We start from the raw sequence: 18,316 nt of genomic DNA, 5'->3' as shown, positions 1-18,316 counted from the left end.
AAGTACAATATAAAGGCAAACCAAATGTACTTACCCTCAGGTGTTTTAGTATCTGGACAGACGGTGGGTTGAAAGCCTGCACCCTTTACGTGAAAATGATCCAGCCGGAGAGCCGGAGGTCGTTTGGGCTTTGCAGGTCGTTGGCCAACATTGGGAAGTGGTTTTCTCAGGGGAGCTACCTCTGACATGCTCCTCTGGCTTGGCAGTAGTGGTCTGGGAAATGACTGGGGCTTCTTCTCAAGATGTTGCCGCATCTGGTTCTGGAGAAATTCTCCTGTCAGTTTTACTTTCCTTGCATTCTCAGTGTCATTGACAGGCGGTTGAGGATCCTCTTTAGGTCCTACACGATGAGAGGGTGGAGGTCTGGGAAACAGTCCCTGGGGACTCTGGCTAAATCTCTTGGGTTCAGAGCTGGGGTTCAGTGGAAGCACTGGCTTTGGAGCTGCAGGTGGAAGCTTGCTTCGGACCAGTCCATTATCTGACGTCTCTGGCAAATGACCACCCGTGTGAGGCCTGGAGTAAGCACCGGCACTAGACGTGACCCTTTCTGCTTGAGTATGAAATTTGGCCCTCAAGGCCTTGAAGTCTACATTGTCCCCCTGTTAAAAAAAGGCAAGAATTAAGGAACAGCTCAAATTAATTATTAACATAATAATTAAAATATAATAACTAATATAAACTCAGTGACTTGTGGTTAAACATTCAGTGAGTCATAATGCACTAAGAACTCTTTTCCCAGTTCAGAATAGTTAAATATTTTCCCTGAGCAGCCTTTGAGATTAGAACCATTTTGCAAGCTGATGCACACAGGCACACAAGCCGTGAGACAAATCACTGTGAGATTATTATGTAGCAGTGATAGCACAGTCGATAACGACTTAAGGGTTGTCAGTTCAAAATTCAAAGAGTTACTGTTGATTCCTTGAGCAAGGCCCATAACCTTTAACAGTGAAGAAGCATGCTTGGATTGTATCCTGTCTCAATTTTAATTTGCTTTGGATAATAAGGATAAAACAAATATTCTACTCACTATCTCAACACCAGATACTTTCAAAAAATAAAACCAAATTAAGATTACAATAACAGAGAGAAGAATGAACCACTCAGTTGCAGCACTAATGTCTATGGCACATGATAACAAAGCCTATTTTTTCTGAATATGAAAATGATTTTCTCTGGGCGGCACGGTAGTGTAGTGGTTAACACTAGCGGCTGACGGGGCCCTTTCTGTGTGGAGTTTGCATGTTCTCCTTGCGTCTGTGTGGGTTTCCTGTGGGTGCTAAAGACATGTGGTTAGGCTAACTGGCTACTCTTTGTCCATTGATCAAGCTTGGAGAGGGATGGGCTCTGCCAAGTTTAAATGCCCTAGACACACCAATGATGGACTGTTAAAATGTCATCAGTGGTGCCCCTATGGTGTTTGCTGGCTATGGGACAAAGAAGAGAGGCTCCAAAAAGCGTTCAAAATTAAATATAGTGTTTAGTTGTCTTCAGAATTACTTCATCTCATTCATCTCATTATCTCTAGCCGCTTTATCCTGTTCTACAGGGTCGCAGGCAAGCTGGAGCCTATCCCAGCTGACTACGGGTGAAAGGCGGGGTACACCCTGGACAAGTCGCCAGGTCATCACAGGGCTGACACATAGACACAGACAACCATTCACACTCACATTCACACCTACAGTCAATTTAGAGTCACCAGTTAACCTAACTTGCATGTCTTTGGACTGTGGGGGAAACCGGAGCACCCGGAGGAAACCCACGCAGACACGGGGAGAACATGCAAACTCCGCACAGAAAGGCCCTCGCCGGCCACGGGGCTCGAACCCGGACCTTCTTGCTGTGAGGTGACAGCGCTAACCACTACACCACCATGCCACTCCTTCAGAATTACTTGAAAACAAAAATTCAACAAAGCCCAAAAACGTTTAATTGATAAACGTTGAGAGTCGTCCTTTTCCAGCAGTTACAGATTTGAGTTGTCTCTATGAGCTTTGCACATTTTGATTTTGGAAATGTAGATTTTCTTCAGCTCAAATGAGTGAAATTAATTGGTGTTGATGGACAGCAGTTTTCAGGTGACGCCACAGACTTTCAATTGGATTTCAGTCTGGGCTTTGTCTGGGCCATGTCTGGGCGGGTTTTGTAAACATAACCCACCTTTTTCAAGTAATTCCTTTGTAGTCTTTGTCCTATGCTTGAGCTCATTGTTCTATTGGAACATATAATAGTTTTGCCTTAAATGCAGACGTCTAGTTGGCTGGAACAGGTTTTCCGCAATAATTTGCCTACTGTATGTTTGACTCTATTCATTTTACCAGTGTTGGCAACAAGCCCAGTTCCTCCTACTAAAAAGCAACCATAAACCACCAACATGCTTGATTATAGGAATGGTGTTACCTGGGTGTTTGGTTTGTGCCAAACATAATGGTTTGTCTTTGGACCATATTGCTCAACTTTAGTCTCATCAGACCACAAAATATTTTTTCAAAAGTTTTCAGATTTTCTAACATAGTCTTTCTAAGAAGTGGCTTCCTTCTGGCCACTCTCACACAGAGGCCAGATCTGTGAAAAGTTCATGATGTTGTGAGGTCTTCACATCCATCCATCCATCCATCCATCCATCCATCCATTATCTGTAACCGCTCATCCTGTTCTACAGGGTCGCAGGCAAGCTGGAGCCTATCCCAGCTGACTATGGGCGAGAGGTGGGGTACACCCTGGACAAGTTGCCAGGTCATCACAGGGGAGGTCTTCACAGGTTCTCCTATTTCAGTTCTTTCGCAGGCTCTCCTATTTCAGTTCCCATTTCAGTAGACCCTTGTGTAACAGCTGGACTCCTGGACACCTCTCTGACAATTGCCCTTCTTGCCTTCTTGAGTTCGGCCTTATCTTGGTAGTGTCTGGGCTGTGCCATATTTTTTTTCTTTTCATTATACTGGATTTCACAGTGCTCCTAAGAATGTTCGAAACTTTACCAATGTTTTTAATAAGCTTCGAGAGTATTTCCTCAGTCTTTAGAACAGCAAGACTGATCTGATCTGCAATATTAGCTGCGAGACCTCCCAAAGTCAGAGATATTTCTTGTGCAAGTATACAACTGGGGCGGCACGGTGGTGTAGTGGTTAGCGCTGTCGCCTCACAGCAAGAAGGTCCTGGGTTCGAGCCCCGGGGCCGGCGAGGGCCTTTCTGTGTGGAGTTTGCATGTTCTCCCCGTGTCTGCGTGGGTTTCCTCCGGGTGCTCCGGTTTCCCCCACAGTCCAAAGACATGCATAGGTTAACTGGTGACTCTAAATTGACCGTAGGTGTGAATGTGAGTGTGAATGGTTGTCTGTGTCTATGTGTCAGCCCTGCGATGACCTGGCGACTTGTCCAGAGTGTACCCTGCCTTTCGCCCGTAGTCAGCTGGGATAGGCTCCAGCTTGCCTGCGACCCTGTAGAAGGATAAAGCGGCTAGAGATAATGAGATGAGAAGTATACAACTGTATGTATTGGACACGTGGATTTATAATTAACACAGGTGTACCATGTTTAACGTATTTACTGTGAGCTCTTAAAATTAAATCCTAGCCCTAATTTAGATGGCTAAAGAAAGGGAGTGAATGCTTCTCAATTATGCAGTTATTTTTACTTGGTATAAATAATTCCGAGGACGTGTAAATGCTTTATTTAATTTTATGCTGTAATACAGCAAAAAGAGAAATAATCACTGGGAGATGAACACTTTCAGAAGGCACTATATATATATATATAAATGGGATGTAGAATATCTGGGACTTTCACTACCTTTTAAACAGTAAAGCATATGAATTTGAGTAGACAGCATGATCATACCAGGTGTGTCTGAGAGTGGTGGTGGTGTGGTGTTATGAGAAACAGATGGAAAACCCTTCAAAATGAGGTTATATGTATACCCGCTCTTTCCGCAGTGTAGCTTGTTACTGCGACTCTGTAGCATCTTGCTGAAAAATTTAAAAAAATACCATATTACAGTGTTATGAAACTATACATGCGAAGCTGCACGTTTATAATGGTGGTTCTAGGCTTTCTATTCCTGGTATAAAATGTAAGCCAGTGGTTAAAATGCACTTTAATCAGAAACTCAACAAGGTTAGTTCACGTCCTTAATTTACCTCATCATGTGCTAGTTTATTATAACATTTTACTTTCTAACTGAAATACACATGTAAGAGCCTCTTTAATACATTTAGCTCGTGGTTACCCATACTTGATCCTGAAATATAAGAGCACATTTAGATGTAGATCATACAACCTCAAATCAGAAAAAACGTTGGGTCAGTATGTTGAAATTGAAATTAAAACTGAAAACAACGATTTGTAAATAATCTCTGACCTGCATTTCACTCAAAACAGTATAACAGCACATTTTTTGATGTTTTACCTCATGAATTTTATTGTTTATTTCCCCCCCAAACAAACCCTTAATTCAATTTTGATTCTTGCAACACATTTCAAAAAAAGTTGGGATGGTAAAGCGTTTACAACTTTGTAATGTTGCCATTCCTCCTCACAACTCAGATGTTTAGGACTGAAAACACCAAGTGATGAACTATTTCAGGTGTTATTTTGTCCCTTTCTTCCTGCAAACAGACCTTATAGTGTGGTACGGGGTCGTCATTGTCGTATTTTTCATTTCAAAATTCTCCACACATTCTCTATGAGGGACAGAGGGGACAGGCACCGTCTTCTCCCACAGCCATGCCTTTGTAATGTGTGCAGAATGTGGTTTTGCATTGTCTTGTTGAAATATTCTTGGAAAAGATGTCATTTTGAGAGCAGCAGATGCTGCTCCAAAATCTCAATGTACTTTTCTGTATTAATGCTGCCATCACAGAAGTGTAAATTACCTTTGCCAAGGGCACTGACACAACCCCATACCATGACAGACCCTGGATTTTGGACTTGTTTTTGGTAACAGTCTGGATGGTCCTTTTTGTCTTTGGTCTGGAGCACACGGCATCCTTTTCTTCAAAAAAAAAAAAAAGACCTGGAATACTGATTTGTCTGACCACAATACACATTTCCACTGTGTGATGGTCCATCCCAAATGCTTCCAAGCCCAAACAAGTTGATGGCGCTTCTGGACACAGTTAACATAAGGCTTCCTTTTTGCACAGTACAGTTTTAACTGCCATTTGTGGATGTAACTCCGTATTGTAGAGCTTGACAAAGGTCTGCCAAAGTAATCCCAAGCCCATGTGGTTATAACAGCTACAGATGAATGACGATTCTTGATGCTATGCCATGTGAGGGATCGGAGATTATGGGTGTTCAGCTTAGGCTTGTGCCCTTGCCCTTTACGCACCAAAACTCCTCCAGATTCCTTGAACCTTTTAATAATTGTAAGATTGTGTGTGTTCTCGTGCATAGCTGTCCTGAGCTTTATGACCCTTTCACACCCTGGTAAACGTGCATAATCGCGAGAACATACTCTTTTATTTTCTCTGTACCTTCTAGTTTCGCTGAAACCACATTCCTGGTTCCTCCTGTTCTAGGGGGTGTATGGTCTGCTCTTTCATGTATAATAAAAACGACTCCTTATCTGGCGAGTTGACCTTGTGCCCCCGAGCCCCTTACTTATCTTGTCACGCAAGCTTCTGATGTATATAAACCCTGCTCTTTCTGTGTATCGTTGAGCAGTGCTTGAATAAACCAGATTGATTTAACTCGTGTGGTTTGTTTTCTCCCTGCTCCAGAGCGCTCTTACGTCAACGCATCTGAACTGAGACAGACACAGGTTCTAACAATTTGGTGACCTCGACGTGATACTCTCAATCAGGTAAGACATGTTTGATTGACTACCTGGTTGGCAGTAGTTTCGTAGTGTCCTACGGAGGACAGTTTTCCCTGGTTCGAGTCCAGGAAGAGCGCGCTATACAAATTTGTACTATATTTGTTGTCTGTTCCTCTTCAGATCCGTTTGTTGTCATTGTACGATGGGAAGCTCGTTCCCTAAGCCTGCGCCAGGGGAAACCCCGGCCGAATGGATGACTAGGTGCGGTTTTGCTTATTATGTTTCTCCCTGGCTCGATAATTTGGCAGGTTGGACCGAGGCCAACCCTCAAATTCCTTCCTATCCCCGTCAAGGTACTTTCGATCCTGGTTATCTTGCATCGGCCCATCGCATGATTTATGAGGGATTAGGGGACCCCGGATGGGATCGCCCGTATATGCGGGAAGGATATGCCAAATGGTATGATATGAAGAAGATTTGGGATAATTTTAAACAGGCTTATACTCCCCGTTCAGTCCTGAAATCCATCCCGAAGCCTCGGGCTGCACCCGTCACCAAGGAAACGGAGGAGGCGGCGCTAGGAAAATCCAAATCTCATTCTGCTCCTCCAGCCTCGTTAGATAGTAAACCTCCACCTTATAGTAAGGCTGGAAAAATTACTGGTAAATCGCCGTCAGCTGTAAAAACGATTCCTAAAATATATCCGTCCCTGGCTGCTGTGTCTGCGTGCCCCCCCCCCCACGGTTGACAGAGGGCAGCGCCCTGGAGGGATAAAGGGTGCGCCTGCATCAGCCAAGAACGGCAAAGACGAAGAAAGTAGTGACGATACCGATGATGACACTGATGATGACGATTGGGATAATCCCGATGGTGTGGGTCCAGACGCCGGCTCGCGTCCTTATCCGCCACAAAACGCTGCTTGTGTATGGGTTGCAAAGCGCAGTGGTATTGATATAACTCCTCCGTCCCCGTCGGCTCTTAAGGACATCATCTCGCTTCTTCCGTCACCCGACAAGCCTCTGCTCTTCGTTGATCAGTTAATTAATGTTTCTCGTAATTGTCAGCTTACGGGAGCTGATTACCGGTTTATTCTGCAAAATAAATTAGGAGGCGCATATGATGAGACAGCCCTGTTAGAAAACGTTCAGGTTCTCGCCCCCGTCAATGATCAAGCTGAAAATATTAAGGAAGAGTATGAAGGGGATGACGGTCGCCCGCGTCGGCGCACCGTGACTACCTTCTTTTGGAAGGACACGCCGAACGCACTGCAGCAGCTTCGTGAGCAATTGACGCGATACCTGCTCGCCTTAAAACAAGCAAATAGAGACCTGTCACAGGTCACTAATTGCAAACAGGAGCGTTCTGAGCTGACGTCGGCTTTCTGGAAGCGCTTTGGGGAAGTTTGGCAACATTTGGGAGGTCTTGAACTTGATTTGGCAAACCCGAACCCAATGTTCTTGTCCACCTTTCTGTCTAATTGTCGCCCCGAAATACAGAGCGTTTTAAAACATCACTGGAGTGACCGGAATAATCTGGTCCTCCGTCAGGCCGGGGAGCGGGTGCGCACGCTGGAGAGCGATGGTCTTTTAGACTGTAAAACGAATAAAGCATGTTTATCCGTCGTGCCGGGCGGACGAGCGGAGGGACGACAGGAGAGGGGTCGCCGAACGGGACCGCGCGGCGGGGGAGGGAGGAGAAATGGAAAGTGCCACTATTGTGGAAAAGAGGGGCACTGGATAAGAGAATGTCATGCGAAACAGCGAGATGAGCAGGAACGCGAGAAACCCGTCATGCGCGCCGGTTCAAGCCCCACAGGGCAGAGAGATCCTGCCCGCCCATAGGGCTGCCCTCAGAGCGATGAAACCCCGACCGTTGCTATGTTAAATCTTTTATTCAGCTCCCCTCTTAACGAAGATCTTCCCACTATTGTTTTATGCCTGGCAGGGACTGAATATCCTTTTTTACTCGACACCGGGGCTACCATGTCCTCAGTGGGGAGGGAATATGCGGGTCCTTTATCTACACGGTCTGTAAGCTCTGTGGGAATAGAAGGGGTTCCTTTCCATTCCAGTTGCACGCCCCCCCTTTCTGTTACTTGTGCCCTTGATCCTTTACTGAAGTTTTCTCACTCCTTTGTTTGCATGCCTGATTGCCCTTTTAACCTGCTTGGACGGGACCTCATGAGCCTCCTAGGGCTCTCTATTTCTTTTAGTGGCTCACACATGGTTGTTGACATACCAGACGACACTTCGTCGGCTGCTCTTGCCCTCACCTCCCTTTCTCTTCCCCATAACCTTCTCAATGCTGCTTGTGCCGTTACCCACCTCACACCCTCTCTTTCTGATCTCCCAGCTTCTCTTTGGGCGGAACATAAGGACGAGGTGGGCTTTGTTAACTGTACCCCTTACGAGGCGGTCATTAAACACTCTTCGCCAGTATATGTAAAACAGTACCCCCTTTCCCCAGCTAAACTGTCTGGCATTGATGATGTTCTGTGTTCTCTCCTAGAGCAAGGTGTGGTTGTTCCCTGTGTCAGCCCTTATAACACCCCAGTGAATCCGGTGCAGAAGCCCAACGGCACGTGGCGTTTCACCCAGGATTTGCGTAAGATTAATGAGTTAATTATCCCAGTCGCCCCATTAGTTCCAGACGTTCCCTCTCTTATGGCCTCGATTCCGTGTGAACATGCGTTTTTCTCTGTGATTGACCTCTGTTCTGCCTTTTTCAGCGTCCCTGTGGGCCACGACACGCAGCCCCTGTTCGCTTTTACGCACAGGGGAAAGCAGTACACATGGACCAGGTTACCCCAAGGATATGTCGATTCCCCCGCGGTTTTTACAGCCGTAGTGAGGGACGCCTTGGCCGGTTTGTGCCTCCCCTCGGGCTCCTCCGTGCTCCAATACGCAGATGATCTTCTGGTAACGGCGGAGGACGAGGACCTTTGCGCTAAAGCCACACTCGCTCTCCTCTCTCTTCTGGCGCAAGAAGGTTTCAAGGTCTCACGAACTAAGCTTCAGTTCTGCCTCCCCACTGTTCGATATCTGGGTCACGATCTCTCCCAGGGCTCCCGCAGGCTCAGCCCCGAGCGTGTGCAGGTCATCCTAGACACTCAGGTGCCTGCCACCAAACACGCCCTCATGGCTTTTCTGGGACTTATCAATTACTGCCGCCAGTGGATTCCTGACTGTTCCACCTATGACAAGTGTCTGCGCTCTGCAATTCTGCACTCGGACCCTTTGACTCAGCCCCTGGTGTGGTCTGATGAGATGCTGACGGCCTTCAGGGCCTTGAAACAGGCTTTATGCTCGGCCCCTGCTCTCGGACTTCCGAATTACCGTTTGCCGTTTCATTTATATGTGTGCAACCAGCAGGGAACTGCGTCTGGGGTTTTGGCGCAGGAGCACGGGGGGGGGTATGCGGCCTTGTGCGTTCCTCTCTAAAACTCTTGATTCTGTGGCACAGGGCCTCCCTGCTTGCCTCAGGGCGGTGGCTGCATGTGCTGTCATGGTCACGGACGCTGAACGGCTGGTTTTGTCTCACCCGCTCGTTCTCCACACCTCACATGATGTAGTGCACGTTTTAAAGAACCTCAGTACCCAGCATTTATCTGCGCAGCGTCGCTCTGGATACGAGTCTATTCTTTTGGCCACCGAAAACCTTACTGTTAAGCCCTCCTCCTCTTTTGATTCTCTCGCGCACGCGCTTCAGCGCCTCCTCAATTCACAGGATGATTTTCTTCCTTCTGAAACACACGACTGCATTTCTAGCATTCTTTTCGAGACAAGTATCCGCCCCGACTTACGCTCCACCCCGTTACTTTCAGGTGATTCGCTGTTTGTGGACGGCTCGTGCTCACGCCCCTCTGACGGCGTTTTCGTGTGTGGTTATTCTGTGTGCCGCCTTCCTGATGAAACTGTTGAAGCTTTTTCTCTCCCTTTCTCCTCGGCTCAGGCTGCCGAACTATACGCTTTAACCCGTGCATGTGTTATTGCTCAGGACACAGACGTCACTATCTACACTGATTCACGCTACGCTTTCGGCGTTGCTCATGACTTTGGTCGGATTTGGGCTTCGCGTGGGTTCACCACTGCAGACGGTAAGCCCATTTCTCATTCTTCGCTTGTTACTGATTTAATCACCGCCTGTCTTCTCCCGCGCTCTTTAGCCATTGTTAAGACTCGTGCTCATTGTATTGGGGACTCTTTTGAGATCAGGGGAAACTCTCTCGCCGATCGCATTGCCAAAGCCGCGGCTGCCTCCGGTGTTTTTCCGCCTTCGCTTACTCTCTCCCTGGTCTCATCCAGCCGTATGATTAGTGCCGTTCTTCCGGACATTGACTTGATCTCCCTCCAGGCCTCCGCTTCGGCCTCAGACAACCATTTCTGGGACTCATGCGGCGCGCAGCCGTCTGACGGCGTTCGGATCGATGCTCAGGGCCGCCTTTGTTTGCCTAGACATTGCACTCCTTTCCTCGTCCGCGAGTTTCATGGTCCCACTCACCGCGGACGAAGGGGGGTAGTGGAGGATTTATCCAAAATATTTTGCATCGACAAAATACACACCGATGTACATCACATTCTAGACAGATGTTTAACGTGCGCCCAGAATAATCCATCTAAACCAGGCGCGGTACATCAGCACCTTCCCATACCTGACACGCCGTTCCAGGAATGGCAGATTGACTTCACTCACATGCCAAAGCAGGGCCCCTTTAAGTATCTTTTGGTCATGGTCGACAAATTTTCACGATGGGTGGAGGCTTTCCCTTGCGGGAAAGAAGACGCTCGCACGGCGGTAAACAAATTGACGCAAGAAATCATTCCGCGTTATGGCCTCCCGGTAGGGATAGACTCTGACAAAGGGACGCCGTTCACCTCTAAGGTGACACAAGAACTATGTAAGGACCTAAAAATCCTTTGGCGATTCCACATCCCGTACCATCCGCAGTCCTCCGGCATTGTGGAGCGCGCAAACAGAACAATCAAGGGTAAGCTGCGTAAAGCCATGCAAGAAGCTGGTACTAAAAATTGGGTACAAATTTTACCCTTAGTCCTCGCTGACATGCGAATGACCGCTCAAGTGGCCCTCGACAACCTGTCTCCGTACGAGCTCGTGATGGGCCGGCCTTTTCCTACACCCTGGCGCAGAGGTATGCAGGCTATAGGAACGAGTGATCTTGATGTACATCTCAGTGAGTACGCCGTGGGTCTCATGCGGGTGTTGGATGAGTACTGGACGAGACTAAATTCCAAAAAGCCTCCCATTCCTGAGGCACCCACTCACCCCTTTGAGGTAGGGGATAAAGTGTTGGTAAAGAAATTCGCTAAATTAGGCACTCCTCTAGAGGAACCGCCCTACAGTGAACCCACGGATGTGCTCGCTGTAACTCGAACGGCTGTACTAACTGACCTTTTTCCACAGTGGATTCATGCCAGTCGAATAAAGAAGGCTCCAATAGTAAATTGAATCTATGATGATGATGTCTAACAGGTTTTTGTGTTACAGAAGGTTGTTGTGACAACAGCTGACGGCCTTTTCAGGGATCCTCTCCCCAGCATCTGGAATAATCCGGTTTCGGCTGATCTACAAAGAGGGGATGGTCGGTGCGTCCCGCAGACTTCTGGGCTAAAGAATCTGAAAGACACGTGAGCCTGGGCTACCTTCAACTATCTACATCCTGTGGACACAGAAAGAACAAAGTCAGTGACCAGTATGACTTTCCTTCTGGTATTGGTCTTAGCGCTTGGAGCAGGGAATCCCGCTCAAGCCAGCCACGAGGACAACGTTTTTTGGCGATTTGCCAATTGGACTGCTAAACAACATACTAATCAGTCTTGTTATGTCTGTCAATACGTTAGAGTCTAAACTGTAGTTATACTCTGTAAACAAAGTATAAAAGAGGGGATTGTAAGATTGTGTGTGTTCTCGTGCATAGCTGTCCTGAGCTTTATGACCCTTTCACACCCTGGTAAACGTGCATAATCGCGAGAACATACTCTTTTATTTTCTCTGTACCTTCTAGTTTCGCTGAAACCACATTCCTGGTTCCTCCTGTTCTAGGGGGTGTATGGTCTGCTCTTTCATGTATAATAAAAACGACTCCTTATCTGGCGAGTTGACCTTGTGCCCCCGAGCCCCTTACTTATCTTGTCACGCAAGCTTCTGATGTATATAAACCCTGCTCTTTCTGTGTATCGTTGAGCAGTGCTTGAATAAACCAGATTGATTTAACTCGTGTGGTTTGTTTTCTCCCTGCTCCAGAGCGCTCTTACGTCAACGCATCTGAACTGAGACAGACACAGGTTCTAACAATAATATTATGCACCGTAGAGGGTGAAATATCCAAAACCCTTCCTATCTTTCTTTGAATAAGATTGTTTTTCAACATTTCAATAATTTTCTCATGCATTTGCTGACAAACCTGGAGATCCTCGGTCCATCTTTGCTCCTCAAAGACTAGGCCTTTCCTGGATACCGATTTTGTACCAAATCAGGATTACAGTCACCTGTTGACATCACCTGTTTCAAATCACATCATTATTTAATTGTTGAACCTCATTACTAGCCCTAAATTGCCCCGTCCCAACGTTTTTTGGAATGTGTTGCAGGCCTGAAACGCAGGAATGGATGTATATTAACAAATGAAAATGTAGCTGACTAGAAAAAAAACATGAAATATTTTGGGTTCATGCCATCTATAATGAAATACAAGTCAAAGTAATTTTTAGAAATCACAGCATTGCAGTAATCTAAGCATGATGCAATCAACCAAGTGCCCCTTTTGTGTTTGTTGGTAGACACCCATGTATCTGTCTGTATAAAGTCTGTAACACCACACAGAGAATTTTGGAAGAAGCATCCAGGGAGACTGTGAAGTTTATCGAATCAACAATTTAACACTACATAGGCTTAAGAAAAGATTGTTAATTACCTGATTTGCTAAGAACACTCCAGGACGAGGGTTAGAAACCATGGCACAGTATTTTGCGGAGAATGTTATAAATATTAAGGTCTTTATGTAGGATCTAATCATGGAACAATTCCAGCTATATACACTGGTGCTTGAAAGTTTGTAAACCCTTTAGAATTTTCTATATTTCTGCATAAATATGACCTAAAACATCATCAGAATTTCACACAAGTCCTAAAAGTAGATAAAGAGAACCCAGTTAAACAAATGAGACAAAATATTACACTTGGTCATTTATTTATTGAGGAAAATGATCCAATATTACATATCTGTGAGTGGCAAAAGTATGTGAACCTCTAGGATTAGCAGTTAATTTGAAGGTGAAATTAGAGTCAGGTGTTTTCAATCAATGGGATGACAATCAGGTGTGAGTGGGCACCCTGTTTTATTTAAAGAACAGGGATCTATCAAAGTCTGATCTTCGCAACACATGTTTGTGGAAGTGTATCATGGCACGAACAAAGGAGATTTCTGAGGACCTCAGAAAAAGCGTTGTTGATGCTCATCAGGCTGGAAAAGGTTACAAAACCATCTCTAAAGAGTTTGGACTCCACCAATCCACAGTCAGACAGATTGTGTACAAATGGAGGAAATTCAATACCATTGTTACCCTCCCCAGGAGTGGTCAACTAACAAAGATCACTCCAAGAAAAAAGCGTGTAATAGTCAGCGAGGTCACAAAGGACCCCAGGGTAACTTCTAAGCAACTGAAGGCCTCTCTCACATTGGCTAATGTTAATGTTCATGAGTCCACCATCAGGAGAACACTGAACAACAATGGTGTGCATGGCAGGGTTGCAAGGAGAAAGCCACTGTTCTCCAAAAAGAACATTGCTGCTCGTCTGCAGTTTGCTAAAGATCACATGGACAAGCCAGAAGGCTATTGGAAAAATGTTTTGTGGACAGATGAGACCAAAATAGAACTTTTTGGTTATATGAGAAGCGTTATGTTTGGAGAAAGGAAAACACTGGATTCCAGCATAAGAACCTTATCCCATCTGTGAAACATGGTGGTGGTAGTATCATGGTTTGGGCCTGTTTTGCTGCATCTGGGCCAGGACGGCTTGCCATCATTGATAGAACAATGAATTCTGAATTATACCAGCAAATTCTAAAGGAAAATGTCAGGACATCTGTCCATGAACTGAATCTCAAGAGAAGGTGGGTCATGCAGCAAGACAATGACCCTAAGCACACAAGTCGTTCTACCAAAGAATGGTTAAAGAAGAATAAAGTTAATGTTTTGGAATGGCCAAGTCAAAGTCCTGACCTTAATCCAATGGAAATGCTGTGGAAGGACCTGAAGCGATCAGTTCATGTGAGGAAACCCACCAACATCCCAGAGTTGAAGCTGTTCTGTACGGAGGAACGGGCTAAAATTCCTCCAAGCCGGTGTGCAGGACTGATCAACAGTTACTGGAAACATTTAGTTGCAGTTATTGCTGCACAAGGGGGTCACACCAGATACTGAAAGCAAAGGTTGACATACTTTTGCCACTCACAGATATGTAATATTGGATCATTTTCCTCAATAAATAAATGACCAGGTATAATATTTTTGTCTCATTTGTTTAACTGGGTTCTCTTTATCTACTTTTAGGACTTGTGTGAAAATCGGATGATGTTTTAGGTCATATTTATGCAGAGATATAGAAAATTATAAAGGGTTCACAAACTTTCAAGCACCACTGTATTGCTTTCAAACTTACGTTTCACTTATTTCAGAAGAATCTAAACTTAAAGCACAAAGTGTGGGTGATGACTGCTTCCCTTCCCCGAATTCAAGACAAAAAACACACAGGGACTTTTCCTGATAACCATTTATAATAAATGAAACCAAACATTTGGGTTTTAAGTGGGAAATTTTTTATTTTTTTATTTTTTGCTCAAATGGCAAAGGCGTTTGCAAGTGTTTGCGTTCTCTCGTCTCCTGGAGTTCTTCAAAGAGTTGAAAGTGGGTTCAGAACAATAGTGCACAGGAAGTGCCTCCAACCACACACCTTTACAACTACAGTCATGCACACATCTTTCTGCAACACTTGCCATAGGAGTGGGAGTCAGCGATAAACCAATCAGCAGCATGCTTTGCTACACAGACTCTTTGTAAGAAAAGAGACAAAGGAAATGGTAAAGACGTTTGCCTACATTACAATGCCTTTTAAAATCATTCTTACGGTATGCCAGACAATTGAAATCGAATTTCCTTATTGTACATGAGCTAAATATGCAAAAATGAGGGGTGGGTGTGTTTTGGAGGGCACATAAACAGACTGAACAGAAATGAACAGATACCCACTTTCTTTGACTAGATAACCTGGGCTATGTCTAATCAAACAGTCAATGTGAAACAAATCGTTGCTAAAATCTTTTTTTTTTTGCACTGTCCCAGTTGCCCTCACACCTTCATTCTATGTTGTTGTTGTTGTTGTTTTAGGTGTGTTGGAAATGAGAATATAATGAAAATTTGACTGTTCTGGAAGACCACATGATGTGGGCTCTAAAATATGAGGTATCTTTTGTACCAAAATTATATAACCTGTTTCATTTTGGCAAATGTTACATCATAGGAAACTACTGCTTTAGGGTATTTGGGCACTTGGGTTTAAAACTGTAATAATGATTTAGGTTAACACTGTAGAGTTTAGGGCGGCACGGTGGTGTAGTGGTTCACACTGTCACCTCACAGCAAGAAGGTCCGGGTTCGAGCCCCGTGGCCGGCGAGGGCCTTTCTGTGTGGAGTTTGCATGTTCTCCCCGTGTCTGCATGGATTTCGTCCGGGTGCTCTGGTTTCCCCCACAGTTCAAAGACATGCAGGTTAGGTTAACTGGTGGCTCTAAATTAACCGTAGGTGTGAATGAGAGTGTGAATGGGTGTGTGTCTCTGTGTGTCAGCCCTGCGATGACCTGGCGACTTGTCCAGGGTGTACCCCGCCTTTCGCCCATAGTCAGCTGGGATAGGTTCCAGCTTGCCGGCGACCCTGCACAGGATAAGCGGCTACAGATAATGGATGAATGGATGGACTGCAGAGTTTAATCTTCTGCTCACTCTTGTAAACGCCATTTAATCACTATGCTTCTTTGGAAAATGCGGAACTTTGCATATCTACAAAGGCTTTCAGTCTCCACAGAATGGTAGCGTGCAAAAGACTTCTGATACATTCTAGTCATCTCAAGAACTTCATCAGGTTAGTTAATGATTGGTGTTGAGATGTTGAATGTTGAATTCTTAGCAAGGGTTAATGATTCTTAGCATTCTAAGCTTTGAATGGAAAACAGTCTACACAAAACATATCTCATCTCATCTCATTATCTCTAGCCGCTTTATCCTGTTCTACAGGGTCGCAGGCAAGCTGGAGCCTATCCCAGCTGACTACGGGCGAAAGACGGGGTACACCCTGGACAAGTCGCCAGGTCATCACAGGGCCAACACATAGACACAGACAACCATTCACATTCACACCTACGGTCAATTTAGAGTCACCAGTTAACCTAACCTGCATGTCTTTGGACTGTGGGGGAAACCGGAGCACCCGGAGGAAACCCACGCGGACACGGGGAGAACATGCAAACTCCACACAGAAAGGCCCTCGCCGGCCACGGGGCTCGAACCCGGACCTTCTTGCTGTGAGACGACAGCGCTAACCACTCCACCATCGTGCCACCCTACACAAAACATATAAGAGTTTAAAAGTTTGTGTTGCTATCAATTTATCTCCACTCCAGGCTAGTCTTATCGATTCATCTAAATGCCACAAGTTACGAATTCATTACAAAGCTGTTATTAACATGCTTTATTAACATATTAACATGACTTATGTTTGTGTTTTTTTCCACATTTACTGAAATCAATTCAGCCGTGATGCTCATGTTACACAAAGCACTGCTGCATATAGAGTATGTGTTCCATATAGGAGTAAAAATAACACTGTGTTATCAAAAAGCCAACGTCCCTCTTATGCCAGAATCTTGTCTTCCCAGGCAGTCTCCTGTCCCAGTCCTAATCAACTCTTTAAGGCGTATGGGTCCGGCTCCGATCTCCGTTTCGATAGCCCTTGGCCTCTCGCCTATACAGCTAGGGTTACAGTGGGGGGCTAGTCCTCTGGTATGACCGTGCTATAATGTAGTATAATTATAACGCAAGTCCAGTTGCCTTATTGACTTTCTACTATATGCAAAATTAAATGGAGGAATTGCCACTTGTATCGCTTTATGTAGGGTACTGGTACTTGGCACTGTCTCACTTGCCAATTGTGTACTGTCTTTAAACCATTGTGGATTAAAGGGTTTGTCAGATGCATAAATATGCATCTAAAAACAAATAATGTATATATCAATGCATTGTTTCACAATCTAAAAATGGAAAGCTGTGCCAAACAAAATTCAACTTTCTGGTTAAAACGAACACATTTTAGTATCTTCTCAAAACAGCAAGTTATAATTATTCTGGATGTAGACGAGAATGGAAAAACAAACAAACAAACAAACAAACAAACAAACAAACAAACAAACAAACAAACATAAGTATCCAGACATTTAGTAATACAGCAAATACTTTTGTCTTACCATGTATGTTAGAGCGGAGTTTTATTTCCGTACAGGCTCCGTGGCATTTCTCGTATTGACCTGAGGTAAAGTTAAACTGTACAAGAAAGACAACACTAAACAAGCACCGTTGTTTTGTCCAGAAAATGACAGGTACACTAACGTTGAGATAAACCCGACATCAGTATTTTAAAGTAGAATAAGGAAGTTAGAAATAAATACTGAAATAAAGCTCCTCTGGAACAGCCCTCTCGCGAGCTCGCATGCAGATTAAAAAGATCTGTGGTTAGTTAACCTCAATAAGCTCAGCTGCAGTACGTCAGCCAGTTGTAGCTCCGACACAGTAATTTCCCTGTCTTTGTTAAACATTGCTCTCACTGCAGACATATACTGTTAAAATGCCGAGGTTTAAAATGTAACATCCTGTTCAGTGAAATGTTGCTTATAGTAAAAGGAGGAAAAAAGAAAGCTTCCAGAAAATCTTGTGGATTCTTATCAGTGTTAGGCATGCCAACAAGTTTCTCCCTTACTTCAAGTTTGTATCTTTGAGTTGTTCCCTCTACTTACCCAACCACGATATTCCTAAAATTAATTCATATAAAGAATTTCCTTTTTCTGTTTGGGGGTCTATATACACACATAATTTTATACCTTGTTAAAAGAAACAAAAAACAAAACTGAAAACCACCTTGGTGTGACTGGGCAAACTGGTAGACCAGTTTGACCAGACCTTATCATCTTCTCCAGGTGATAAGGTCGGCCTATTTTAAGTAGGCCAGCTTCCTTATGACATGATAAAACTAGAGAAAGACATGGTTGAGATTTTCTATTTGCCTAAATGTGCTCTTGTCTTCAAAATAACTTGGGTCGATAGATCACGTTATTCAACCCAGTGGGAAATTTACCAAATACATGCTGCCACTGAGGGTTGAACCCAGAACCTTCTGCATGGAAAGCAGCTGTGATGACCACTCCACTATCAAACCATTTAACACAATATTCATATAACCAATGTTGTACTAAGTTGTGGTCATCCAAGAACTGGTTCCT

At 44.8% G+C, this 18,316-nt stretch overlaps 1 protein-coding gene across 1 annotated transcript in view; it reads right to left on the bottom strand.

Annotated features, from left to right (window-relative positions):
* Positions 1 to 17,904, bottom strand: part of si:ch73-40i7.2 (FYN-binding protein 1) — a 34,683-nt gene extending 16,779 nt beyond the window's left edge. The window contains exons 1-2 of the mRNA XM_060941602.1: positions 17,288 to 17,904; positions 35 to 599 (exon numbers count right to left, since the gene is read on the bottom strand). Coding sequence (XP_060797585.1) covers positions 35 to 599; positions 17,288 to 17,290 — 568 coding nt within the window. The 5' untranslated portion in view covers positions 17,291 to 17,904. The remainder of the gene's footprint in view (positions 1 to 34; positions 600 to 17,287) is intronic.
* Positions 17,905 to 18,316: the final 412 nt, after the last annotated feature.

The sequence above is a fragment of the Neoarius graeffei genome, chromosome 15, assembly GCF_027579695.1.
Source record: "Neoarius graeffei isolate fNeoGra1 chromosome 15, fNeoGra1.pri, whole genome shotgun sequence".
Lineage (NCBI taxonomy): Eukaryota > Metazoa > Chordata > Actinopteri > Siluriformes > Ariidae > Neoarius > Neoarius graeffei.
The sequence above is the reverse complement of the archived record's forward strand: the minus strand, read 5'-3'. Positions and strand labels throughout refer to the sequence as shown.